The 22,902-nt window shown below is 46.5% G+C and overlaps 1 protein-coding gene across 4 annotated transcripts in view; it reads left to right on the forward strand.

Annotated features, from left to right (window-relative positions):
- The window catches only part of DAAM2 (dishevelled associated activator of morphogenesis 2), a 323,838-nt gene that overhangs the window by 265,540 nt on the left and 35,396 nt on the right, over positions 1 to 22,902 (forward strand). For all 4 annotated transcript variants that reach the window (XM_075925085.1, XM_006131756.4, XM_006131755.4 and 1 more), the window contains 7 exons: positions 9,219 to 9,303; positions 10,808 to 10,914; positions 11,624 to 11,712; positions 12,679 to 12,847; positions 16,828 to 16,935; positions 18,815 to 18,875; positions 22,740 to 22,871. In XM_075925085.1, coding sequence (XP_075781200.1) covers positions 9,219 to 9,303; positions 10,808 to 10,914; positions 11,624 to 11,712; positions 12,679 to 12,847; positions 16,828 to 16,935; positions 18,815 to 18,875; positions 22,740 to 22,871 — 751 coding nt within the window. The remainder of the gene's footprint in view (positions 1 to 9,218; positions 9,304 to 10,807; positions 10,915 to 11,623; positions 11,713 to 12,678; positions 12,848 to 16,827; positions 16,936 to 18,814; positions 18,876 to 22,739; positions 22,872 to 22,902) is intronic.

Consider the following 22,902-nt stretch of genomic DNA (forward strand, 5'->3'; position numbering starts at 1 on the left):
AGCCTAGAAAATTAAAACTTTATCATGGACAATGGGAGCTTTCCCTGAGTAAAGGCTGAGTAGGGGCATAACACTTTGGCCCATAATTATTTTATTTAGAATTCACAGCTCCATAATTCCCTCTCAACCTCACAATACCCATCTAAGACAAAAGAAGCAGAAATCCTTGGGCAAAAGCTTCCTTTAAATTCATGCCTCCATGCTCCATGGACTATAGACAGATTTACTTCTAAGTGCAGTGTGCAACTTTTTTGGGTTGGTTGCAAACAATAATTAAAAGGGATTTTATCGTGCTTTTGCTGCTTCCTTCCTTCCCTTTTCTCCTTCCCTTCTGACCTCCACCAAGCCTTTGAAGGTGAAATGCTCCAATCATGGAAGGGGCTTGACATTCATGGGCATGTTGCTTTCCCTGACCTCTTTGCAATGCATCTTATGCACACACATGCCCACACAATAAGAGTGCATTTGTGAAACCCTAAAATCCAGAGTTGCAGATCCAATTCTCAGATTGCTGCATTACTTTCCAACAGCTGTTTCCAATTGGCTGTAACTGTACATACATCCCTGTAGTTTATTCCTCCTTTGTTTACACTAAACTGTCGTCTCCTTTAAAGTAAAAGAGCTGTATGAGGGTTTTTTCCACTGCTCGAATGATTTTGTTTTACTAACACTGTTCGAAAGGGTCAGGCAGAGCTCATATTTCATAGGGCCCAGCAAGCCAAATCCTAGCTGGAATGAGAAATAGTCCTCTCTCTCATATTTAACAAGGCTGTGGCAGAAGGAATTAATTGGGCTAAATTAAAGGGGATGAAAATTAGAATGCTGGGTCATTTGTGTTGACATGGAAATTGGTTGATAAATGTCTTTAGGGGCAACCTTCCTCCTCATCCTCTTCCTTGTGGAAAGGGTTTCTGGATTTGTTTTCTTCAGCCATTTACCTTTGCTGTAATTTTGGAGCTTTCTCCAGTGTGGCGGGTGCAGCATTCTTCATGTTGTGGAGCCTAATGAGTCTAGATCTAAGCCCCAGTCCATGTCACTCAGCTATAAGCCAACTGCAGAGGGCTCAGATAAACATCCAAAACTCTGGTCTGAATGTTTCACAATGTCAGTTCCTCACAGTACTTCCGGTGCATCCTGTTTGAGCCAGGTCATGGGACCCACTTTCTGTGATGTGTTCTGGCTCCCAGAAGGTCCAAAACTAGCTTCTTTTGTGGTGTTTCTGACACGCACCATCAAATATCAGCCTCCCTCATGATATTCCTTATATCCCCAGAGGTCTGAGATAGGATTTCTGTGGCCTGAAACATCAACTCTGCATCTCTTTTCAGTTCTCAGCTGAAAATTCCTCTGCTCTCCTTTGTCTATACCTCTTCTCTCTGTGTCTGTTCCTGGCATTAGGATTTCCTGATTTAATATGGTGGCTTTTCACAGTTCCATGTAGTGTTTGCCCTGTGTAGTTAGAGGACTTATATTGCTTATCTCTGTAAATCAGTGTGGACATGGGCAGTTTGTATGAAAACCGTTATTTACAGTAAGTATTGTACTGAAAGCTTGTACTTGTGGGCCACTCTACAACTGGCTTGCTGAGGGCCTGGCAAAGACTGTTACATTGGGACTATTGCATGCAAGTGGGCCAAGGAAGGGAGTGATTCTAAGGGTGTAAGTTCCAACTCAACCCAAATGTCTACCCTTTGCAATTTTTAGCCCTGCAGCCTGTGTTCTGTGAGCACACATCAGCTGTCCCAGCTATGGCTATGCAATGCACCTTCCAAGGGGTTGAGTATCACACCAGTCTGCCACATGGTACTCACTGCCTTCTCGGCACTTGTCTACAACCCCTTCAGATATCAAGGGGACTGGGTATGGAACCACTGCCCATACAGCACTCCTAGCCCTGACCCTCTGCCATGGCAACCAAATCACCCAGGAGTAATGGCAGCATCTCTCTTCAGCTCTTAAGCAGGGAACAGGTGGAGTGACCATCTTCCTGGGATGAAGTAATTAACCTCTGTCTGGACACAGTTCATTGGAGCCCAGTGAAGTTTGTCTGTAAGCAAAGTGCAGTGAAAACATTTAGCACTTTCTCTCCATGTAATTGGAAAGGTTCGTCGGCACACAGGAGTTGCACTGACTTAATGCAAGATATGATATTGAACCAGTGCAGCTGTATGTGTGGACACTTATACCAGCGTTGTATCACTTTAGCTTATACCAGTGTATTCTAGGGATTGCTTGGGGGATCAATAATGGGATGTGGCCACCAGATCAAATCCAGCCCAGTGTAGCAATGAATAGGAGGCACTATTATCAAATGGCTGCATGGTGGCTGTATGAAGTATGCTGTGGGCCGTATTCCCTATAAGCTGTGCATTTGCGCGGCCACTCAAGAGAGATTCAGAAGCCGGTCAGCTGATTAGCAGAGCATTCACAGCTAGGTTTTGTGTTTCTACTTGTGGTGCACAATTTCACATGCCTTGGTGCACATAACAAAACGTATTCTGCAAATGGACGGAAGAAGTTAGAGGGAACATTGGTTGTGGGGCTGGGGAGAGGTGTTAATCCATTGTCTTTAAGGCTAATATCCACACTCCCAAAACATGTAATGTATCAGCCTTTATGGAAGTTTCAGATGGGCCATGGAGCCTGAGGTTCAGTGGGGCATTTGCTAATGTATATGTAGAGAAGGAGTTCAGTGCTGATATGCCTAGTCTGTGTGTAAACAGAAATTGTGGCCTTCAGGGCTGCCATTCCCAGTCCCTGTCACAAGAACTGCAATCCTTTTGGAAAAGACAAATGGTCTTCATCAAAGATGAGAGATTTCTGGGTGGGAATGACAGCTTATTGGTAGGAAAATGTAGCATACTTGAATAACTTCATGGTACACTGGCAGTGGGATAAAGCTGAGCAAGACCTAAGAATGCCTGCCCAGGAGTGAAGCAGTAAACTAGTTGCTCTTTCCTTTCTGGAGAGAGTTAGCTAAAGAGTGATGGGAATACTGTGTGGGTCTTGCTGTGGAAGGGGAGGAGGTAACCCCAGCTTGAATCAATGGATATCTTTAAGGAAGAAAAATGAGAAAGTGCTGGATGTCAGTAAGGGAGATTGATGCAAAACTATGGCGTGTCTCCCAGGCATTTTCCCAGTTGGGCAGACATCTTTCTCTGCAAACAATAAGCCACTTGATGTCTGCAAGTGAAGCTGGCATTAAATCAGCCGAGGTGTCCTGGGGAAGGTTGGTGATGAATGACTCTGTAGAGTCAATAGGGATTATTTATGTGTCCAGAGGGGATGGAGGGAAAGAAGCTAAGTACCATATTAGAAGCTATTTGGTAATTGTTCCGTTTTAATGCCACTGGAAGAAGTCACAAGCAATTGGGTCTCCTTGCTCCACCACTCGAGGCTGTGGGGAGAGAAGAGGGTGGGATTGCTTCCAGTGCTCTTTAGGTGCTTTTCCATCTTTTCCAAGTCTGGGGCAGGAATGAATGTAGGTTTGGACATTATTTGCACTATAGACAAGGTCTATTGTAGCTGAAGAAGAGGGTGCTGCATACACTTTTAAGTCCCGTCACCAACTGGGTTTGAGGCCAGGATCTCTGTTGTCATTGAAGATATATGAAGTAGAGAAGACACAGCTGGAATTACACATGCCATTTGGAGTCTAGAGGACTGTGGCAGTTGGATAAATAATCTTTGGCTCTGCAGCTCTCCACTGATGTTGGAGAACAGCTTTCCAAAGCTGAACAGTAATTTCTACAGTGTCACTTTTTGGGACATAATTACACTTTAATTTGGCGTCACGCCGGGGAAAGCAATATTCAAAATGGAAAGATTTTACGCATCTGCTTTAGGTTCCTATTTAATCAGTTCACCTGTTTCTGTTTAAAAGCTGCACATCTGTTTCACGTTACTGTGGACAATTTTCAGATCTATGGCAGGGCTGATTGGGAGTATTTAAAATATAACAAGACTTGTTTGATTAACAACTCTTTGGGCCAGTCGTTTAGCTGGGCTCTAAGGCTACGTCTAGACTACATCCCTCTGTCGGCAGAGGGATGTAAATGAAACACTTCGAAAGAGCAAATGAAGCGGGGATTTAAATATCCTACGCTTTATTTGCATAATCACGTAATGGCGCTCTTTCAAAAAAGCACTATTTCGAAATTGAAACCACAGTCTAGATGGTTTATAAGATCTTTTGAAAAAGCGCCCCGATTTTGAAAGACCACGTCTAGACTGCAGTTTCAATTTCAAAATCGCACTTTTTCAAAAGAGCACCATTATGTGATTATGCAAATGAAACATGAGATATTTAAATCCTGGCTTCATTTGCTCTTTCAAAATGCTTCATTTACATCCCTCTGCCGACAGTGGGATGTAGTCTAGACACACCCTAACTGTGGGACTGTGCTGTTGACATTTCCCGAATGACAAGCAGTTACTGACCCCAATAGAAAAATAAACCCCATTTAGATGAGCTCCTTCTATCAGATTTAATATAGTCTGGGATGCCCACCTGCTGGCTTCATGACTCCATTGCAGACTTGCAAGTGACCAAATTCAGTTGTCTCCCTGCAGATGAGTGGTCAAGCTTTCTGGCACTTTCAAACACAGACCAGTGCCTGTCATTGGGCCCGGATGCACTCAAGGAATAGGTGGTTTTAGACCCGGGGGTCTGTTTGGAGCTCTCAAATATTTTTGAACAAAAGATGCATGAACTGATCTGGGGGCCGGTGAAAGGTGCCAGGCCAATGGGGTCTTCAGTTAGGCTGCAGGGCAGGTAACCAGCAGCAGCATGAACTTCCCCCATTGTCCTTGCCAATGTACCTCAAACCTGTCTTTTCTGGTTTGGGCCCCTTGTTGAAACTGGTACCAGGTGGAGACAATGGTCTAGGGTAGTAAAGGCTATGTTTTACCATATCCTCTCAGCCTGAATTGTTTCTCTTCTAGGTCAAGGGGGAAATGGGAGCAAAGTTAGGTTTCATGTGAGAGCACAGTATGTGTATGTCTCCTCTGATACATAAAATGACACCTACCTCCTGCAGAGAGCAGACTCCTAGAAATGTTGAAGTGCAGTCCCAAGAAAAACAAAGCCATGCCATTTACGTAGCTACAGTGTGTGTGCGTTTCTACTAGGAAATAGGCAGAGACCCACCAAATCATTTCCCCTTAGGCTCTTCAGCCATCAGATTGTAACAAGTTTTAATCACTAGCAAGCTCATAGACTCACAGAAACCGATTGATTTTGAGGGCAGAATGAGTCAGACTATTAGATCATATAGTCAGATTTGTATGTTAATGAAGGCCATAGAATTTCAGCCAGTTCCCCCTATGTTAAGTTGAGCTTGAGTCAACCTGGTAACCTAGGAGTAACATGTTTTTTTCCAACCTTTCATTTAATCCTCCCATCACTTCCAACTCTGGCTTAATTGTATCCTTCTATGGATATCTAGTTTCCTTATTTTTGGGCTGTCAGTTGGTTCTGTGCACCAGTTCTACCTATAGCTTAATTTCTAAAACAGACTAGATGAATAGTTGGGAACAGCATAGCTGAAGCTAGTTAGGAGGCATAATTTTTAAAAAGCTTTTGGATGACTATTGATTCATATTTTAATTTCCAGCAGCTTATTATATTGGGCAACATTAAAATGATTTAAATTTCTCAGATTTAGTAATAGTTCCTGTCTGTAAAAATAAAGCATTTACATTTGTTTTGCATAGCTCCAAAAATGCAATCACATCCAAATGGCAATAGCAGCATGAAATGCTACCGTGGTGTTTCTCAGCATTGACGACAAAAACATTCTGCTGCCTTCATCAACCCCATGACTCATTTATTTTTGCTTTCCCTCCCCCGCTAACTGTTAAGTAATGCATCGATTGTGGAAAGTCAGTGAAGACTGAAGTCCTTGCTGCACAAAAGTTTCTCTTCTTCTCCCATCCCTGCCTAGCCTGTAGAGTTCACCACGATGTAGAGACGTTTTTGGGGAGTAAGATAGCAGCGCCTTTTGTGCTTCATTCCAGCTTGAAATAGTCAATGAGGGTGTTAAATGTGTGTGGACAGCTGTTCACTAAGAACTGGATTGTGAACCAGGCCCATTTCAGACAAGGCAGATGGCAGCCATTAAGACAGCAACAAGTTCTGATTGCTGCTGGTCTGCATAGGATTTGAACTGGTGACCTAGAGGTGAAGAGACTTTGATCAATTCACTGAGCCCTGCTTGTTTTGCAATAACTCATTGCCTAATTAACTGCTGAACTATAAGAAAAGGGTAGAGGCTGAGGAGAGGGGGAAGAGAATTCTACCACTTTGTCATCTGGCTCAGGAGCTCCTATGTTGCAGTGCCCGGCTCTATTGAGGGGTGATGAGGAGCTGGTAACGCATTACTTGCCCAGATTCATGGTGTCAATTCCCTTTTCAGCTGTGGATACTGACACTGTGAATGTCTCAAGCAAAACCAATACGCTTGTACAAAACCAACCTATTCCCTGATCCAGAAGGGAAGGTTCAGCACCATTACTCAGTGGTCTGGGAGAGGCTTTAAGTGTATGTCTACACTACAAAGTTAATTCGAACTAACGGACGTTAGTTCGGATTAACTTTGATAGGCGCTACACTAGCGCTCCGCTAGTTCGAACTTAATTCGAACTAGCGGAGCGCTTAGTTCGAACTAGGTAAACCTCATTCTACGAGGACTAAGCCTAGTTCGAACTTACTAGTTCGAATTAAGGGCTGTGTAGCTCCTTAATTCGAACTAGTGGGAGGCTAGTCCTTCCCAGCTTTCCCTGGTGGCCACTCTGGCCAACACCAGGGAAACTCTATTGCCCCCCTCCCGGCCCCGGACCCCTTAAAGGGGCACGGGCTGGCTACGGTGCCCGTGCCAGGTGCAAGCCTGCCAGCACCCAGCTAGCAGACCCTGCACCTGGCACGGCTCGAGCCAGCCACCCGATGCCCCCCAGCCCTCCCCCTCTTCCTGGGACCAGGCTGGCGGCTCCCGGGAGCTTGCCCGGGACCACAAGAGGCGGGCACCCGCCTGGTCTAGTGCGGACATCGTGGATCTCGTCCACGACCTCCGCACTAGGCACAGGAAAGTGGCCGGCTAGGGCAGGATAGCTGCCAGCCTGGCCACCCAGGAGCAGGTGTGCATGAAAATCAAGGGGTTCCACTGAGACCCCCGACCCTGAGCCCTGAGCTTACAATAGCCTTACTGGGTCAGACCAAAGGTCCATCTAGCCCAGTAGCCTGTCTGCCGACAGCGGCCAACCCTAGGGACCCTTGAGGGGATGGACCGAAGACAGTGACCAAGCCATTTGTCTCGTGCCATCCCTCTCCAGCCTTCCACAAACTTTGGGCAGGGACACCACTCCTACCCCCTGGCTAATACCACTCCGTGGACCCAACCTCCATCACTTTATCTCACTTCTCTTTAAACTCTGTTCTAGTTGTAGCCTTCACAGCCTCCTGCAGCAAGGAGTTCCACAGGTTGACTCTTTGCTTTGTGAAGAACAACTTTCTGTTACTAGTTTGAAGCCTGTTACCCATTCCTTTCCTTTGCTGTCCTCTAGTCCTTCTATTATGGGAACTAATGAAGAACTTTTCTTTATGCACCCTCTCCATCCCACTCATGCTTTTCTAGACCTCTATCCTGTCCCCCCTCAGTCTCCTCTTTTCTAAACTGAAAAGTCCCAGTCTCTTTAGCCTCTCTTCATATGGGACCTGTTCCAAACCTCTGATCATTTTAGTTGCCCTCCCCTCTCCCACCCTCTCTCTTCCCCTCTCCCACCTCCTTTTCCCAGTCTCCCTGAGTTTTGTTCAATAAAGAGAGATTCTATTTTTGACCACACGTTTTCTTTATTTTGTACATCAGGAAGGGGGGCTAGGAAAGGGTAAGTGGAAGGAGGTGAGGGAGGAATGGGGTACGAGCCCCTGATGGGGAGGACTGGGCTGGCTCTGTGGGCTTCTGGGGGTGGAAGCTCTCCTGCAGCCCCCCAATTGCCCCCTCTCCCCAGATGGCAGCCTGCGGCAAGTGCAGCCGGTCTGATGGCCGAGTGCTGTGATGTGCCCAGTGTGGGCACTCAGGGCACTCCAAGCCAGGACTGCTTTGCAAGCGGGGAACCCCTGAGAACTGTCTGTCCGGGGTGGGGGTCAGGTCCCTTTAAGCACAGCCCTCGGCTAGCCTGAGGCAGCAGCTCCACACTCTAAGTCCTCATCTGATGCCCTGCCCTGCCCTGCCCTGCCCTGCCCTGCCGGCACCTCTTCCGGCCATCCTTAACCCCGGTTAAAACGCTAATTCGAACTAGTTTTTTAGTGTGGATCCGTTAGTTTGAATTAGCTTAGTTCGAATTAACTAATTCAAACTAAGTTAGTTCAAATTAGCGCTGTAGTGTAGACATACCCTAATATTCCCAGAGGTGAACCGTAAGTTGATAGTTGGATTCAATGGCATGTGGATTCAGCGTGTGAGCAGTAAAGGTGTTTGAAAACCAAGGTGTCTCTAATGAGGGAAGATTTTAAACAATTCTGATTTATGGGAAGCTAATTGTTCTCCTCCTGCTTTTGATGTGGCATTGATTAGCTTAAGAAGAGAAAAAGTATGATCTGGAATGTCAATGTACACCAGAATTGATTAGATCATCTTTAACACAGCCACTGACTTCTTTAGACTGGCAAAGCATGGAGAGTGTCGTAAGACACCATGGCGACGTCTAGACTGGCATGTTTTTCCGCAAATGCTTTTAACGGAAAAGTTTTCCGTTAAAAGTATTTGTGGAAAAGAGCGTTTAGATTGGCACGGACGCTTTTCCGCAAAAGCACTTTTTGCGGAAAAGCGTCCGTGCCAATCGAGACACGCTTTTGCTCAAAAAAGCCCCGATCACAATTTTCGCGATTGGGGCTTTTTTGCGCAAAACAAATCTGAGCTGTCTACACTGGCCCTTTTGCGCAAAAGGACTTTTGCCTGAACGGGAACAGCAAAGTATTTCCACAAGAAGCACTGACAATCTTACATGAGATTGTCAGTGTTCTTGCGGAAATTCAAGCGGCCAGTGTAGACAGCTGGCAAGTTTTTCCGCAAAAGCTACTGTGTTTGCAGAAAAACTTGCCAGTCTAGACACAGCCCATATGTTGAAGCTGTCAATGTGGCCTTTTATGCCTTGTGCTTTTGGGGGGGAAGTGGTTTGTATTCCTCAAATTACTAATGCAGCAGTATTAACACTATTGAAAGGTTGAAGCTGTCCAATGACGAAATCAAACAGGCGATCTTGAAGATGGATGAACAAGAAGACTTGGCCAAAGATATGCTAGAGCAGGTGAGAAGAATTACAGTTACTTCTTATAATGGTTGGTCTAAGGATAAAGGGCCAGTTTCTCCTCTTTGCGCAGCTCGTTCAGCCCATTTGAGACCTAGGATAAGTGGATGCAGCTCATTCAATTTCACTGGAAATGCCTCTACTTATAGTAAGTCTGAATTTGGCTCCGAGACATAACTGCTTGTGTTAAAAAGAGAGAGAGAGAGAGAGAGAGAATATTTTACCCAGTGTGCCAAATGCATCCCTGGAATAATTCCACTGATTTTGATGGAGTTTGGATAAGCCCTTTTTTTATTACATTATAACTGAAGTTTCCTGATCCAGTGAATATGTGGTTATGATTTTACTAGTATTATTTTTTCTTTCCTCTAATTTCTACTGGCCCTTAACTCTTTCTTTCCTGCTTAACCAACTTCTTTTTTCTATTGACCATTCTCATTTCCTTCATTTCTCAGTTTGTTGACTAGAGCAGCAAACTGGGACTCTAGAGATCTTGGTTCTGTTCTCTGTTCTGCAGTTGGTTCGCTTTTTGCCTGAGTTTTCCCATCTGTGAAATGGCAGTAATGATGCTTATTCATATTTGAACAGTGCTTAGAGAGCCTTGGATTAAAAAGTGCAAAATATTGCTTTCATTCTGACCCCTCCATAAAAGATGGTGCCTTTTTATGCTCCATCTTAATGTTTAATTGTATACACAAAGTTTTGACATTTTACAAGTCTGTTCCCCATTCCCTTGAGGTCCCAGAGAGATTCAGGTGCTCGGCATCTCAATATCAGATTGTGGGTTTCTTGCAATAAAATATTAGCGCAGTGATGAAAAACAGATCCGCTGCTTGGTATTCCTCACAATTTGCATCCTGTGAATGTGGGTTAGGATGTGTGCATGACGATATTTATAATCAAATTGAAGCACAACTCCCACCAAATATGTCAAAAATCTGTCAAAGTATGAGCTTTTAAGGTCAGCACATAAATAGCAGCCTGTGTCAGGCACACATACACTGACTTAGATATTGTTTATTGTTTCTGCAGAGCAGGGCAAGAAAGGAGAGAGATAGTTGGAGCTTTGTGTGGCACTGTAGAGTGAGTGGGGTAGATAATCTACATTTGGAGGGGATTTACTCTCATTTACATCAGTGTAAATCTGCTGTGTTAGTTTAAGGGGTTCTTTCTAGGTTTACACTGATGTAAATGAGAAGAGAATTTGGTGCTTAATAGTTACAAATGGGAAAGACTCTCTGAAACTAAAAAGAATCTAATGAGATCAGTGAGGGAAAATAAAGGCAGAACAGCAAGCAGATGTTTTAACATGGTCACTTCTGTAGCCACAGCTGCATGGCTTGGATATTACAGTCAGTTGGGGGAATCTGAGCTGTGCTTCCTCACAGTAGCACAGTTCACTCTTTCTCCCTTGCATGCTGTTTCGCCTCCCATCTGCGTGAGTGTATCCCCCTCTCTTGCTGGGTCCCTCATGCTTGTTTTTGATTTGTCTCTATGGTTCTAGCTGCTGAAGTTTGTTCCTGAGAAGAGTGACATCGATCTATTGGAAGAACATAAACACGAAATTGACCGCATGGCCCGGGCTGATCGATTCCTCTATGAAATGAGCAGGTCTGTGTGACATATGCTGAGAAAGAGCCCTGGGGACTTTCTGGAAGTTGCTGTAATTGTGATAGAAAATAGATAATGTGGCATTGGTGGGAAACAATCAATATATTGTGAGCCCGATTCTGCACTGAATCACACCCTGGGGCTCTGAGACACAACATGAAGGCATTTTAAGTCATTGTATCAGCCTTTCTGGGTGCTAAGAACTCTCTCTGTCTCCCAGTTAGGGAGCACTTTGGGTTGATCAGAACATGTTTGCCATACCTTTCCAACACCGTTCACACCTTCAGGTGTTCAGCTCTGGCTTTCAGCTTCTGAATTTCCTGAGGCTGATCACATCCCCTCCCATTGAGATCTGTCCCTTTTCCCAACCCAACCTGGCACCTCTACTGGGTGGGAATCTCTCTTCCATTTGAAGCCTGCTATAAAAACACATCTTTCTCAAAGAGAACGGAAACCAACCAGCTGCCCTGGAGATATGGTTACAGTACAAAGTTTGTGTTTGCTGCACTCTGAGGAATAGCACCTGATGCTAACTGACAGGCATTGGGAGCAATAGGTCTTTCTATGCCCAGGCTGCTTCAGTAATCCCATATCTGGCTTAGTTTTTTGTGTAAAATGAATGGTGCCTGTGCTGAATCTGTTTGTTCCTGAAGGCTGCCTTCACAGGTGGCCCAAGCTTCATGAGCTCCCCCTGCTTCCCGTCATGTAGGATTGATCACTACCAGCAGCGGCTGCAGGCGTTGTTCTTTAAGAAGAAGTTCCCAGAGAGGCTGGCGGAATGCAAGCCAAAAGTGGAAGGTACGACAAGGGCCTCTGTAGAGAGTCGTGAGGGGCAGGGAGTGTCTGAGAGATTTACACACACGCGAAGCATGTACCAGGCAAGAACACCAGCTAAGATGGTCATTCTGTGGGAAGGTTCCATAAAGTTGTTGTTTTGGCAGAATGTACCCTAACTGCTGCCCTGTACGTTACCCTGTGACACTAAACCAGCAGCACTCAGTGTGGGTATGTCTACACTACCCCCCTAGTTCGAACTAGGGTGGTAATGTAGGCAACCGGAGTTGCAAATGAAGCCCGGGATTTGAATTTCCCGGGCTTCATTTGCATCTTGCCGGGCGCCGCCATTTTTAAATGTCCGCTAGTGCGGACTCTGTGCCGCGTGGCTACACGAGGAGTTACGGTAGTTCGGAATAGGAAGCCTAGTCCGAACTACCTAGTCCATGCCGCGTGTAGCCACGTGGCACGGAGTACGCACTAGCGGACATTTAAAGATGGCGGTGCCCAGCAAGATGCAAATGAAGCCCACGAAATTCAAATCCCGGGCTTCATTTGCAACTCCGGTTGCCTACATTACCACCCTAGTTCGAACTAGGGTGGTAGTGTAGACATACCCTGTGTCCTTTTCAAAAGCAGGCTTCCATCACAGCCCCAACTCCTGGACGTCCCCCGTCAGGCTCTGACAGCCGGAGCACATGGTCCCTAGTGCTCTTTTATAAACTTAGCCCTTTGGAGTAGGGGAAGGTAGGGAGTAGGGGAAAGTGGGGTTCATCCGGTATTTAAACTCTTCCTCCTTGGGAATTACAGTGAGCACAAGAGCATGTGCCAGTCAGCATTTTCAAATTGCCCTGGGGGAGGCTGTGATCAGCCCCAGGATTGGATGCTTTGAAAGTGGGGCTCCCTGGGGCTGTGCTTTGGATTGCTTAGAGTCGGGGGAAGAAAAGCTGCGGAGCCATAACCTTGGGTCATCTTTTACTTCTTTTCAAGCCATTCTTCTAGCCTCCAAGGAGCTCACTCGCAGCAGGCATTTGAAGCAGCTCCTTGAGGTTGTCCTGGCCTTTGGCAATTACATGAACAAGGGCCAGAGGGGAAGTGCGTACGGCTTCAAAGTCTCCAGCCTGAACAAAATTGCAGACACCAAATCCAGCATAGACAGGTAGGCTTGAAAGTACCCAGCAAATGAAAGCGACCAGGTTGCATCTTGCTTCCTCAGGTAATGTAACTGTAGAAAATTTCAAATGGTGCTGAGGGCCCGAAAGAGCATTTGACTCTATTAAAACAGCACTGCAGTTCGTTTGCTTCTTGGGCAAAATTCGTCAGCTGTTTAACTACAAACAACAACGATACTTGTATTTAATATTCCACAGCTAATTTAAGCGGCATGGATAATTTCCGTAGAATTTGCCTGACACACCCTTGCTTAATAGCCTTTCTTTCTTTTTTTAATCTTTAGAAGATTAAAAAAAAAAACAGGCCAACAATTTTACATTTTATCCAAAAAGCAGTCGCTCTGACAGCACAACACATCCCCTGCCACCGTTCTGGGGTATAGATTCGATACTGACTTAGAGGAAAGAGCGCCACCTACTGAACCAATAACACCCTGCAGCACTTTAGATTCTCCTTGCATGACTCCCATGCAGGTATTAACCAGACTGTACCCCGGTTTGCTGGGATCTGATGAGACAGCAGCTTCAGGGGGAATAGCTTTGGGCTGTCATAGAATGAGTAACTGCAGTAAGAAGTCCTGTGGAACAAATCCCTGTCTTAAAAACGTTAAACCAATCAACCTGAATTATTTTTTAACTGTTACTATGTGCTTTCTGAATACACACATTGCAGGGCCAGCTTTAGGTAGTGCAGGGCCCAATTCGAACAATTTCGACGGGGCCCCACAGCAATTTTGGTTGAGCAAAAAAAAAAAAAAACTACACACATCCCCCATCACCACCCCCACAGCGCAGGGAAACCCTGTGCTCAATTCACACCTCCTGCAGCGCAAGCAGCCGCTGCACTCCTCCTCCGGGGCCAACACCCTCTCCCACAGCGCGCCCGGCACACTTCCGGGCAGGGGCAGCAGGTTTGTATAATTTTTGGTGGTGCCCCATTAGCCACACCCCCTGACCTCTATTAACCAGGCCTCCAGAGGTAACACGTTCAGGGCAAGATGGACACATGAACAGAAGTAAAAGGTGTCATGTTACCCCCTTCTAAGGGCTTTTCCCACCATCCTCCTACCAACAGGGATTAGTTTGGCCCCCACCAAACCCCCCTCATGCAACTATCCTGCAGTTGCATTAACCCAATGTGTGTGACATTATCTCAGGGGCAGAGAGGCTGGGGGAAGTGTTCCCTCTAAGACTATGTCTACACTTGCAGCTTCTTGTGCAAGTACAGTTGTTCTTGTGCAAGAACCCACAGAGCATCCACACTGCCCGCCTGCTCTTGCGCAAGAGCATTTACAGTACGGCGTGGTAAGACTGAGCATCTTGCGCAAGAGCTACGCTCTTTTCTAACAGGTGTAAGCTCTCTTGCGCAAGAGGGCAGTGTGGATGCTTGGCAGGGATTTCTTATGCAAGAAACCCCTATGGCTAAAATGGCCATCGGAGCTTTCTTGCACAAGAGAGCGTCCAACTCTTGCACAAAGCACAGTTCACACATGGCAGTGTGGACGTGCTCTTGTGCAAGACTTCTTGCACAAGAACCCTTGCGCAAGAAGCCGCCAGTGTAGACATAGCCTAAGAGTTTCCTCCCATGAGCAGAATGAATGGTGTTGTGTACCAGTACTGAGTTCATGTGGCTTGTTTGGATGTGCCATTGTGGCACCCAAGTTATTTATAAATATTTTATAAACCTTTACCTTTTCTCTCTGCTGCCATGTCTCCTCCCCTTGCTCCATCAGCTCCCCTGGTGCCTGCTGCCCTCCCTCCCAACTCCTCACACACCTTCGCTGTCCTGACTCCTGCCCTTCTCACTGCCCTCAGACCTCCTGCGACCTGCCCCCCTCCACCAGCCCTTCTCTGCCCCCTGTGCCCACTCCTCCAGTAGCCCCACTCTGATCATGTGAGCTACCCCTCCTCATTCTCTCTTCTAACACCTCCCTCTACACACCTGCCCTGCCTCTCTCCTCTGGTGCTGGTCCCTCCCCTGCAGGTGTCTGCCCTTCTGCTTCACCCCCAGAATCCCCTGGCACCTGCACCTTCCCTTAGCCCTGCACCCTCCTGGTGCCTCCCCCTTCCCTCACTGCCCCTGCCCCCTTTTCTCTCTTTTTCTCTGATGCCCACCCCCTCACCACTCTCTGCCCCCATTTCCCTCATGTCCCTCTGTGCCCTCCCACATGACTTGCTCCATCCCCACCTTTCTCATGCCCACCCCTTCTTTCAAGCCTTCTCCCAGCTCCTCCTCCTCCCCCCTGTAGTCACCAATGCCCTTACCCTCTCCTCTCACAGCATCACCCTGTCCCCCCTCCCACTGATACATCCCCTCCTGCCCTTTTCCTCATTGTCTGCACTTGGCCCCCTGGCATTTGTCTCTCCTCCACCCTGTCTCTTGGTGCCTTCCCCTTTCTTCCCCCTCTCCCTCCGCACAAGCCCCTTCCTCTCCCACCCCTTCCCCTATTTTCATACTCCCCCTCCTCACAAGCCCCTTCCTCCCCATCCTCCTCCTGCTCCTATTCCCATTCCCTTACCTTTTGCTTTTCACTTTGCGGGGCTGGAATCTGTGCTCGGGCCCCAGAAGTCCCCGGACTCTGAACCCGGAACTAGACTGCGTGGCACAACGCGGCACTGAGAAGTTTTAAAGTCCCGGGCCGTGACGTCACATCATGCCCAGGCGTATCCCCACTTACCTGGGAATGCTGCGCATGGTAGCAGCAGCCGGCAGCACACACCGGAGAGGGAGAGCCGGACTTAAAGCTGCACACGGCAGGGATGGGCTGGGGTTGGAGGGGATGCTCTGGGGCCGGAGTGGGAGGATACATGGGGGGGCCAGGGCCTGCTCCAGGCAGGGCCAGGGGAGAGAACCAGCTCCACATATTGGTGGAGCAGGGCCCCTGGCTCTGAATATTGGAGCACGGGCACCACGAGCCCATATAACTCAACGCCCATGCTTCTGGGTTCAGGGCGCGGGGCCCCTTTAGGCGTGGGGCCCGATTCGAGGGAATCGGACGAATCGGCCTATGGCCGACCCTGCACACTGAGGGTATGTCTACACTACCCCCCTAGTTCGAACTGGGGGGGGGTAATGTAGTCATGCGGAGTTGCAAATGAAGCCTGGGATTTGAATTTCCCGGGATTCATTTGCATAAAGGCAGCCGGCGCCATTTTAAAATGCCGGCTAGGTCAGACCCTGTGCCGCGCGGCTACACGCGGCACGGACTAGCTAGTTTGGATTGGGCTTCCTATCCGAACTAGCTGTACGCCTCGTGGAACGAGGTGTACAGCTAGTTCGGATTAGGAAGCCCAATCCGAACTAGCTAGTCCGTGCCGCGTGTAGCCGCGCGGCACGGGGGCCGACCTAGCCGGCATTTAAAAATGGCGCCGGCCGGATTTATGCAAATAAAGCCCGGGAAATTCAAATCCCGGGCTTCATTTGCAACTCGTATGACTACATTACCACCCCCTAATTCGAACTAGGGGGGTAGTGTAGACATATGCTGAGTAAGATGGCCAGATATCCTGTTTTCAACCAAACACCCAGTCATAAAGGGACCGTCTCCACCTCTGTCAAAATGAGTGAGGGCGGGGGAGAGCAAGCAAGTGAGGTTGAGGCAAGGGTGGTAAGTTTTGTTCCATCAGAAACTTGGCTACCCTAACTCTGAGGTTACTCGTTCCCTAGGAGGCTACTGCCTAGATATGGTTTTTTTCCCTTTGTCATAGTGGAACTTGAGTTTCAATATTTGGAATGTACTCTACAGATCCTGTGGCATACCCAAGTCCCTTTAATTTTTGGAAAGAATGATTCTTAGGAGAATAGTCTCTTTTAATTGGTGATGCTTTCATTTTATTCACAGAGTTGCTGATTTGTTCTCTGAAATTCACTTCATTTGATGTACCACCTTCCAGCACCAAATGCTTTGCGCTGGCTGGCATTTCCCCTTCCTCCTTTCATTTCTCATCCGTGTCCTTTTTGTTTTAGGAATATTACACTGTTGCACTATTTAATTATGATCTTTGAGAAGAACTACCCAGATATCCTAGACATGCAGGCTGAGCTGCAGCATCTTCCAGAAGCAGCAAAAGTCAAGTAAGTCCAGTGCTACTGTGGGTCCTGGATCTTGATTCCAAGTCTGTTGAAATCAAAGGAAAAGCTTCCATTGACTTCAGTAGGCTTTTAATCAGACATTTAGTCGCTTATGGCCTTGCTCTGCTAGTGTATTCCCAAGTAAGGACTAGCTCCTTAGCTGGTGTTAATTGCCTCAGTCCATTGGCATCCATGGAGCTGTGCTGACTTATAGCTACCTGCCTCTGTCATCTATGAAATCATTGAGAGTTTTATGCAAATATATCCTGTATAATATACCTGAACTAGTCATATATCCTGTATAATATACCTGAACTAGTCATCATAATTACTAGACTTTTGGTAAGTCACTACTTGTGCTGTGCGATTGGTAATCTAAATCATATAATATTGTTTATGCTCCATTTTGGGGAGTTGGAGGTTATTTAAAAAAACAAGAAACATAAAAGTAAAACAAACCCAGTAAATAAGTCCCAGGCTGTTTAAGCCATTTTCAAGATGATTGTGCAAACCTTTGTACAGACTTTTGCACAAGGGTTTGGGATACTTTCATTTTTCACTAAAGTTTTTGTCTTATACTTTCATGAGTTGCAACTCACTTCATCAGCTGCATGAAGTGAAAGAAAAAGAAACAGATAGTAAGGATACAGAGATGGGAGTATTACATCTGTGTATCCCTATCAGCTGCTTCTTTTTCTTTCACTTCATACATCTGCGTAAGTGAGTTGCAGCTCACAAACGCTTATATTATTATAAAATTGTTAGTCTTTAAAGTGCCACTGGACTTCTTGTTGTTTTTGCTGAAACAGACTAACATGGCTACCTTTGAAACCTGTCACTACAGTTCTTGTTATAAATTCCTATGGATGTTTGTGGAAAACAAATAAAAAGGTTTCAATTACCATCAAAACTACTTAGGAGTTTTTCCAAAACACTGTTCCAGAATATTTGGGTGCATATTTGCCCAGCCATTGTTCTTTGTGTGAGCAGCTGGAGTGGTCTGGTACCTCTACAGCCTGTGAAAAGCAAGGGAAGAATGAATGAAGGTTATAAAAAGAGACATTCTGTGCTCCCAGCTCTCCTGCAGAGATTAGGTAGTATCAGTGCTGTGTTTTGAGATGTGGACACTTCTCAACCAATTCCTTAATGAAGAGATTGAGAAACAATTTTTCACTCACTAGTAACCTACAACCAATTTCTAACCAGTGATGGAGAGGTGACAGACTTCATCTCCTCGTGGTAATGAAAAGTACCCTGATTTTTGTATGCTAAGGAAATATCCAATTCAACACTAGTTTAGAAGGAGTTTGTCTGTTAGTGATCACTAGGGTAGGATTATGTAATCTAGATATGGACTCCTATGTGATTAAAAAAAAAAGTCAACAACAGTATTTGGATAGTGCATGGCAAAAGATAGTTTAGTAATAAAACTGCCCCTAATGGGATTCTGTAATTAGATAGGGAGAAGATGTTTTGTGAAACTGATCTGAGGCCCATGTGGTGTGTGTGCTGAAGCAATGAATCAGGCAGTTATTACAAACTCGCTTTGTGACTAGCACTCCATGCTAGAGCTGGGTTGACTTCACAGCCCGGTATCTTGTACCCTGTAACAGATGTTTGGAATTTAAACCTTTCTCTCCTCTCCATAAATATCATGGCATCTTTAATCTGACCACAGGCAGTTAGGACCTTGGATTTACTTCGCATACAAAAGGAAGCACAGACCCCTTCCCCCAAAGCCTAGCATCTGGCATGGCTGGTGCCAGAGGCAGGATCCCAGACTTGATGGACCAGTGGTCTGTTCTGCTACAGCAGTTCCTGTATCCCTGTGTAACACTACCCTTTTTGTTTTCACGGCTGCGTCTCTGTGTCTCCCTTGCAGCCTGATGGAGCTTGAGAAGGAAGTTAACAACATAAAGACTGGATTGAAAGCCGTTGAGGTTGTAAGTATGTCAAGATTTCCAAATCTCCACACTAAGAATGTGCCACTTGGGATCTGGGGCACTATATTTTCTATGAGAAAAGAAGGGGGCTTTTCTTCTTTCATTTAGCACAATGCGTTCATGGGAGAAAATAAATAAAAGCTGCTCCTGCAAAGCTCTTGGTGATGATCCTAGCAGACTTTGGCCTTAACAAAAGGCTCGTTTGAGTTTGGTCTGGAGAGCAAGAGACTGACAAATGGCGCAGACATGAAATGAAATAAGCCTCTTTGCTTGGTGCTGAGAAATCACTTGTTGCTTAGCAGGTGTCTCACATGCCCTTCTGCCACAATTATCACTTGCTCTATCTCCCAGCAACCTGAGCAGCTGCAGGAGAGGGAGAAGAAAGACATAGACTAGGCAGAGAGGACAAGGATGAAGAAATTGTAAGACACCAGGCAAATGGCATTTCTTCCCACTGTTGCTGAAAGTCCCCTCGGTTGCATTTCTGCTTCCTTTGCTTCCTGGGCTGCTGGCTCACTTTTGCAGCACATTCTCTGAAAACAGAATAATGCAAAGTATTGCATTGGGATGAACCGGCCTTCCACTCAATGTAACCCCATCTCAGGGGCTAAAGCTGAGGCACAGGTGTGAATTATTGAGCTTTTCATGTCAGCACATGGTTTCTCCACCTAGAGATGGCCAGAAAAATACACAGTATTGAGTCAACATGAGGGCACTTGCAAAATGAGTGGAATTCAGGAGGGTAGCTAACAAGTGGTATCCATTGATATGGCATATTTATTAAGGAAGGGTGAGGAGCTTGAAATGTGGAGATTAGAATTTAAAGAAAAAAGAAATGAAGGCATAATTCAACAGTAAACCCAAATCACAAAGGGTATGTCTACACTACCCTCCTAATTCGAATTAGGAGGGTAATGTAGGCATACCGCAATTGCAAATGAAGCCCGGGATTTGAATTTCCCGGGCTTCATTTGCATAAGCGGGGCGCCGCCATATTTAAATCCCCGCTCGTTCGAACCCCGTGCAGCGCGGCTACACGGGGCACGAACTAGGTAGTTCGAACTAGGCTTCCTAGTTCGAACTACCGTTACTCCTCGTGGAAGCAATTCCTTCCTCAAAATGCAAGCATCTACTTCATTTTCTTTTGTTTGTGGGTTGTTTGCCCTCTTGTCCTTCTAGCTACTTCTCCTCTGCTCTCCCATATATACAGAGACCATATTTTCTGAAGCAAAATTAAGGACGTTAGCCACGCCTCCTGACCCACATTAGCCATGCCCCTGCCACAAGAAGTCCCACCCCTTACCTGCCTTTGACATGGAAAGCAGTTTGTGGGGCTGGAGCCGGGCTGTGGTACTATTTTTAGGACCATGTGCTGGACCATATGCTGGGACTGGAGCAAAGGCCGCCCACGGTGATATTTTTAGTACCATAGTCCTGGTCCCTGTGGGCTGCCTGGCTCCAACTGGAGTCAAGTGGCAGCTGCACAAGGCCCATTCCAGTGAGGCTATCCCAGCTGCAACACACCTCGTGCAGCTGCCACTTGTCTCCAGCTGGAGATGGGACCACCTGTGGGGACCTGGACCACAGTACTAAAAATAGCACTGTGGGTGGCCTCCACTCCAGTCCCGGCACCTGCCGAGCCCGAGTGCCCCCCACTCTGCAGTGCCCCAGCTTGGCTCCATGTAGCTCCTGCCGGGGCTCCAAGGTGGTCCTGAGGAGGAGGAGGCAGTGCTGCTGGACCAGGACCCTGCATGACAGAGACGGTCCCACAGGAGGAGTGAGGGAAGAGGAGAGCGAGGGGCTGTGTGCCACCAGAACCTGCCCGGCTGCCCTACGCACTCTGCAGGGGGAAGGAGGATGAGATTCCTGTGCCACATCAGGTTCCCTATCAAGTAGTGAAATGTCCAGCAGGGCTTTCTGGGACATTTCACTACTTGATGGGGCACCAGGACAGAGCATTTAAATTTGGGACTGGCCTGGAAAGATCAGGACATATGGCCAGCATACCTTTATGTGTGAATTCAGGGGCAAAATCCCCTCCCCATTCAGTCACCATCCTCCCTCTTTCCCCTCCCTTACATGATGCTTTTCAGTTTGAGCTGCCAGCACTTCCCAGTCTCATTTCTTTCACATTTTTGGCACTTAAATTACAACACTAGAGCAACAATAGAAGATCATTGTCGGGTGTGGGGGAGAAGGTGTAACTTTTGTTCACCTTCCAAAGTATTCTCACCACAATCCTGGCTTCGCTGACTGAGAAGATTCTTCAAGGCCCCATAAGAATAGAAAACTAAAAATAGTTTCACAGCCAGCTGCTCTTAAAGGTCCTTGTACCCCTTCCCTTTCCTACCTTTACAGTGTAATTTAAAGCTTGGACAGCCCTTTCTCGCTCAGTCCAGTTTTTAGAAATCACACATCTGAAGATACACATCCAGCCATGGCTTCTCATGCAGGATACATTGGTGATTAAATTTGTAAACTTCAATTGGTATTTATTGGCCTCTATATATGATCATTCATTGTGCTGAAAAGGTGCCTGGGGAGCCCAAGGGAGGTGGTAGGGGTATGCAAACTCTTGTTCTGAAGACGGGATTTCTGACCATCCAGCTGAAGGGGTGCCTCAGTCAGCAGAAGGAGAGCTTTCATGTATAAGCACATACATGTTGATCCATAATTAAAAGTTGTCCTGATTGTAAAACCAGTCTCCCAGCTAGATAGGAAATGCTTCCCATATTCTGACACTGAGCTCCCCTCTACTTGCTATCGAAGGCACAAAGGTCAATTCAGCTAGCCAGTCTGTCCATCCGAGAAACTTGTACGGCCTCCAACACTGTAGAGCCTGTCCACCTCATGATCTTTAATGCATTTGTCTTCTAAAAACCCCGGGTAGGCAAAGAAGTGCTATTATACCCATTTTACAGCTGGAGAACTAAGGTGTGGTGATACTAAGTGACTTGCCCAAGGTTACACAGGAAATCTGTGGTAGAGTAGGGACTTAAACAAAGATCTCCCAAGTCCTAGGCTAGGGCTTTAACCAGTGAGTCAGCAAATTTCCTTGGTGATCATTTTGAGCAGGTTTGTTTCACCTCTGATAGAAATACTGCAGTATACTACAGTAAAAGCCCAAATCCTGGCCCTTGGATAATGGATTGTAAAATATTTAAAAAATAAGAGCAAGGCAAACATCAGAAACTGTGTTTACTTTACCATGTGGAGGGTCAGCTCCATATCTGAACACTCACAAGGCTTTGCTCTTCTATGTCTTGAGTACAAAGATCTCAAAGCTCTTTGCAAATATTAATTAGGGACAAACACTGGCAAAACTCAAAATGCCCCTTTGTGCAAGGGACAGTGCAGCCCAGGATGCTTCAACAGCTCTCTGGAAGCTATTTTCTGCCACCAGCCCAGCTCCAGGGCAGAGCAGCTTCCTGCAATGTCCTGTGATCCCCAGTACAATTGCACTATTAAATAGATTAGCATTTACTTCCAGTGACTCCATGGAGTTATCTGAATTACAGTTATTTCCCAATCAAAGTATAAGTAAAACCATAGTGTCCCAGCTCTGTGACAGTTAGATACTAGAGGTACTTTAGCAACGCAGTAAATTAGATGGATAGTATGGAACTCTTCGGTTAGAGTTGCAGGATCCAGGAGATAACAAGTAAGATCTACCTCCATCTTGCGAGAATTCTGCCTTTTGAATAGGTGAAAGCAGAGGTGGGGGGTGGTTCTGAACAGTAGTTGCTGATAGGTATATTGGGGAAAGAGAGCGTGCCCTATGTTAACCGAAACAAGCGGGTTTACCCAGCCCCATTCTTCTCACTGCCGACTGCCAATCAACACTTCTCGCCTCTTCTCTTCCAGGAACTGGACTATCAGAAAAGACGCATGCGGGAAACAGGGGACAGGTTTGTGCCTGTCATGAGTGACTTCATCACTGTGGCCAGTTTCAGCTTCTCGGAGCTGGAAGACCTTCTGAACGAGGCGAGAGACAAGGTAGGCAAACCCCTGAAAGTGTTTGTCTGGA

The sequence above is a fragment of the Pelodiscus sinensis genome, chromosome 3 (assembly GCF_049634645.1).
Source record: "Pelodiscus sinensis isolate JC-2024 chromosome 3, ASM4963464v1, whole genome shotgun sequence".
Lineage (NCBI taxonomy): Eukaryota > Metazoa > Chordata > Testudines > Trionychidae > Pelodiscus > Pelodiscus sinensis.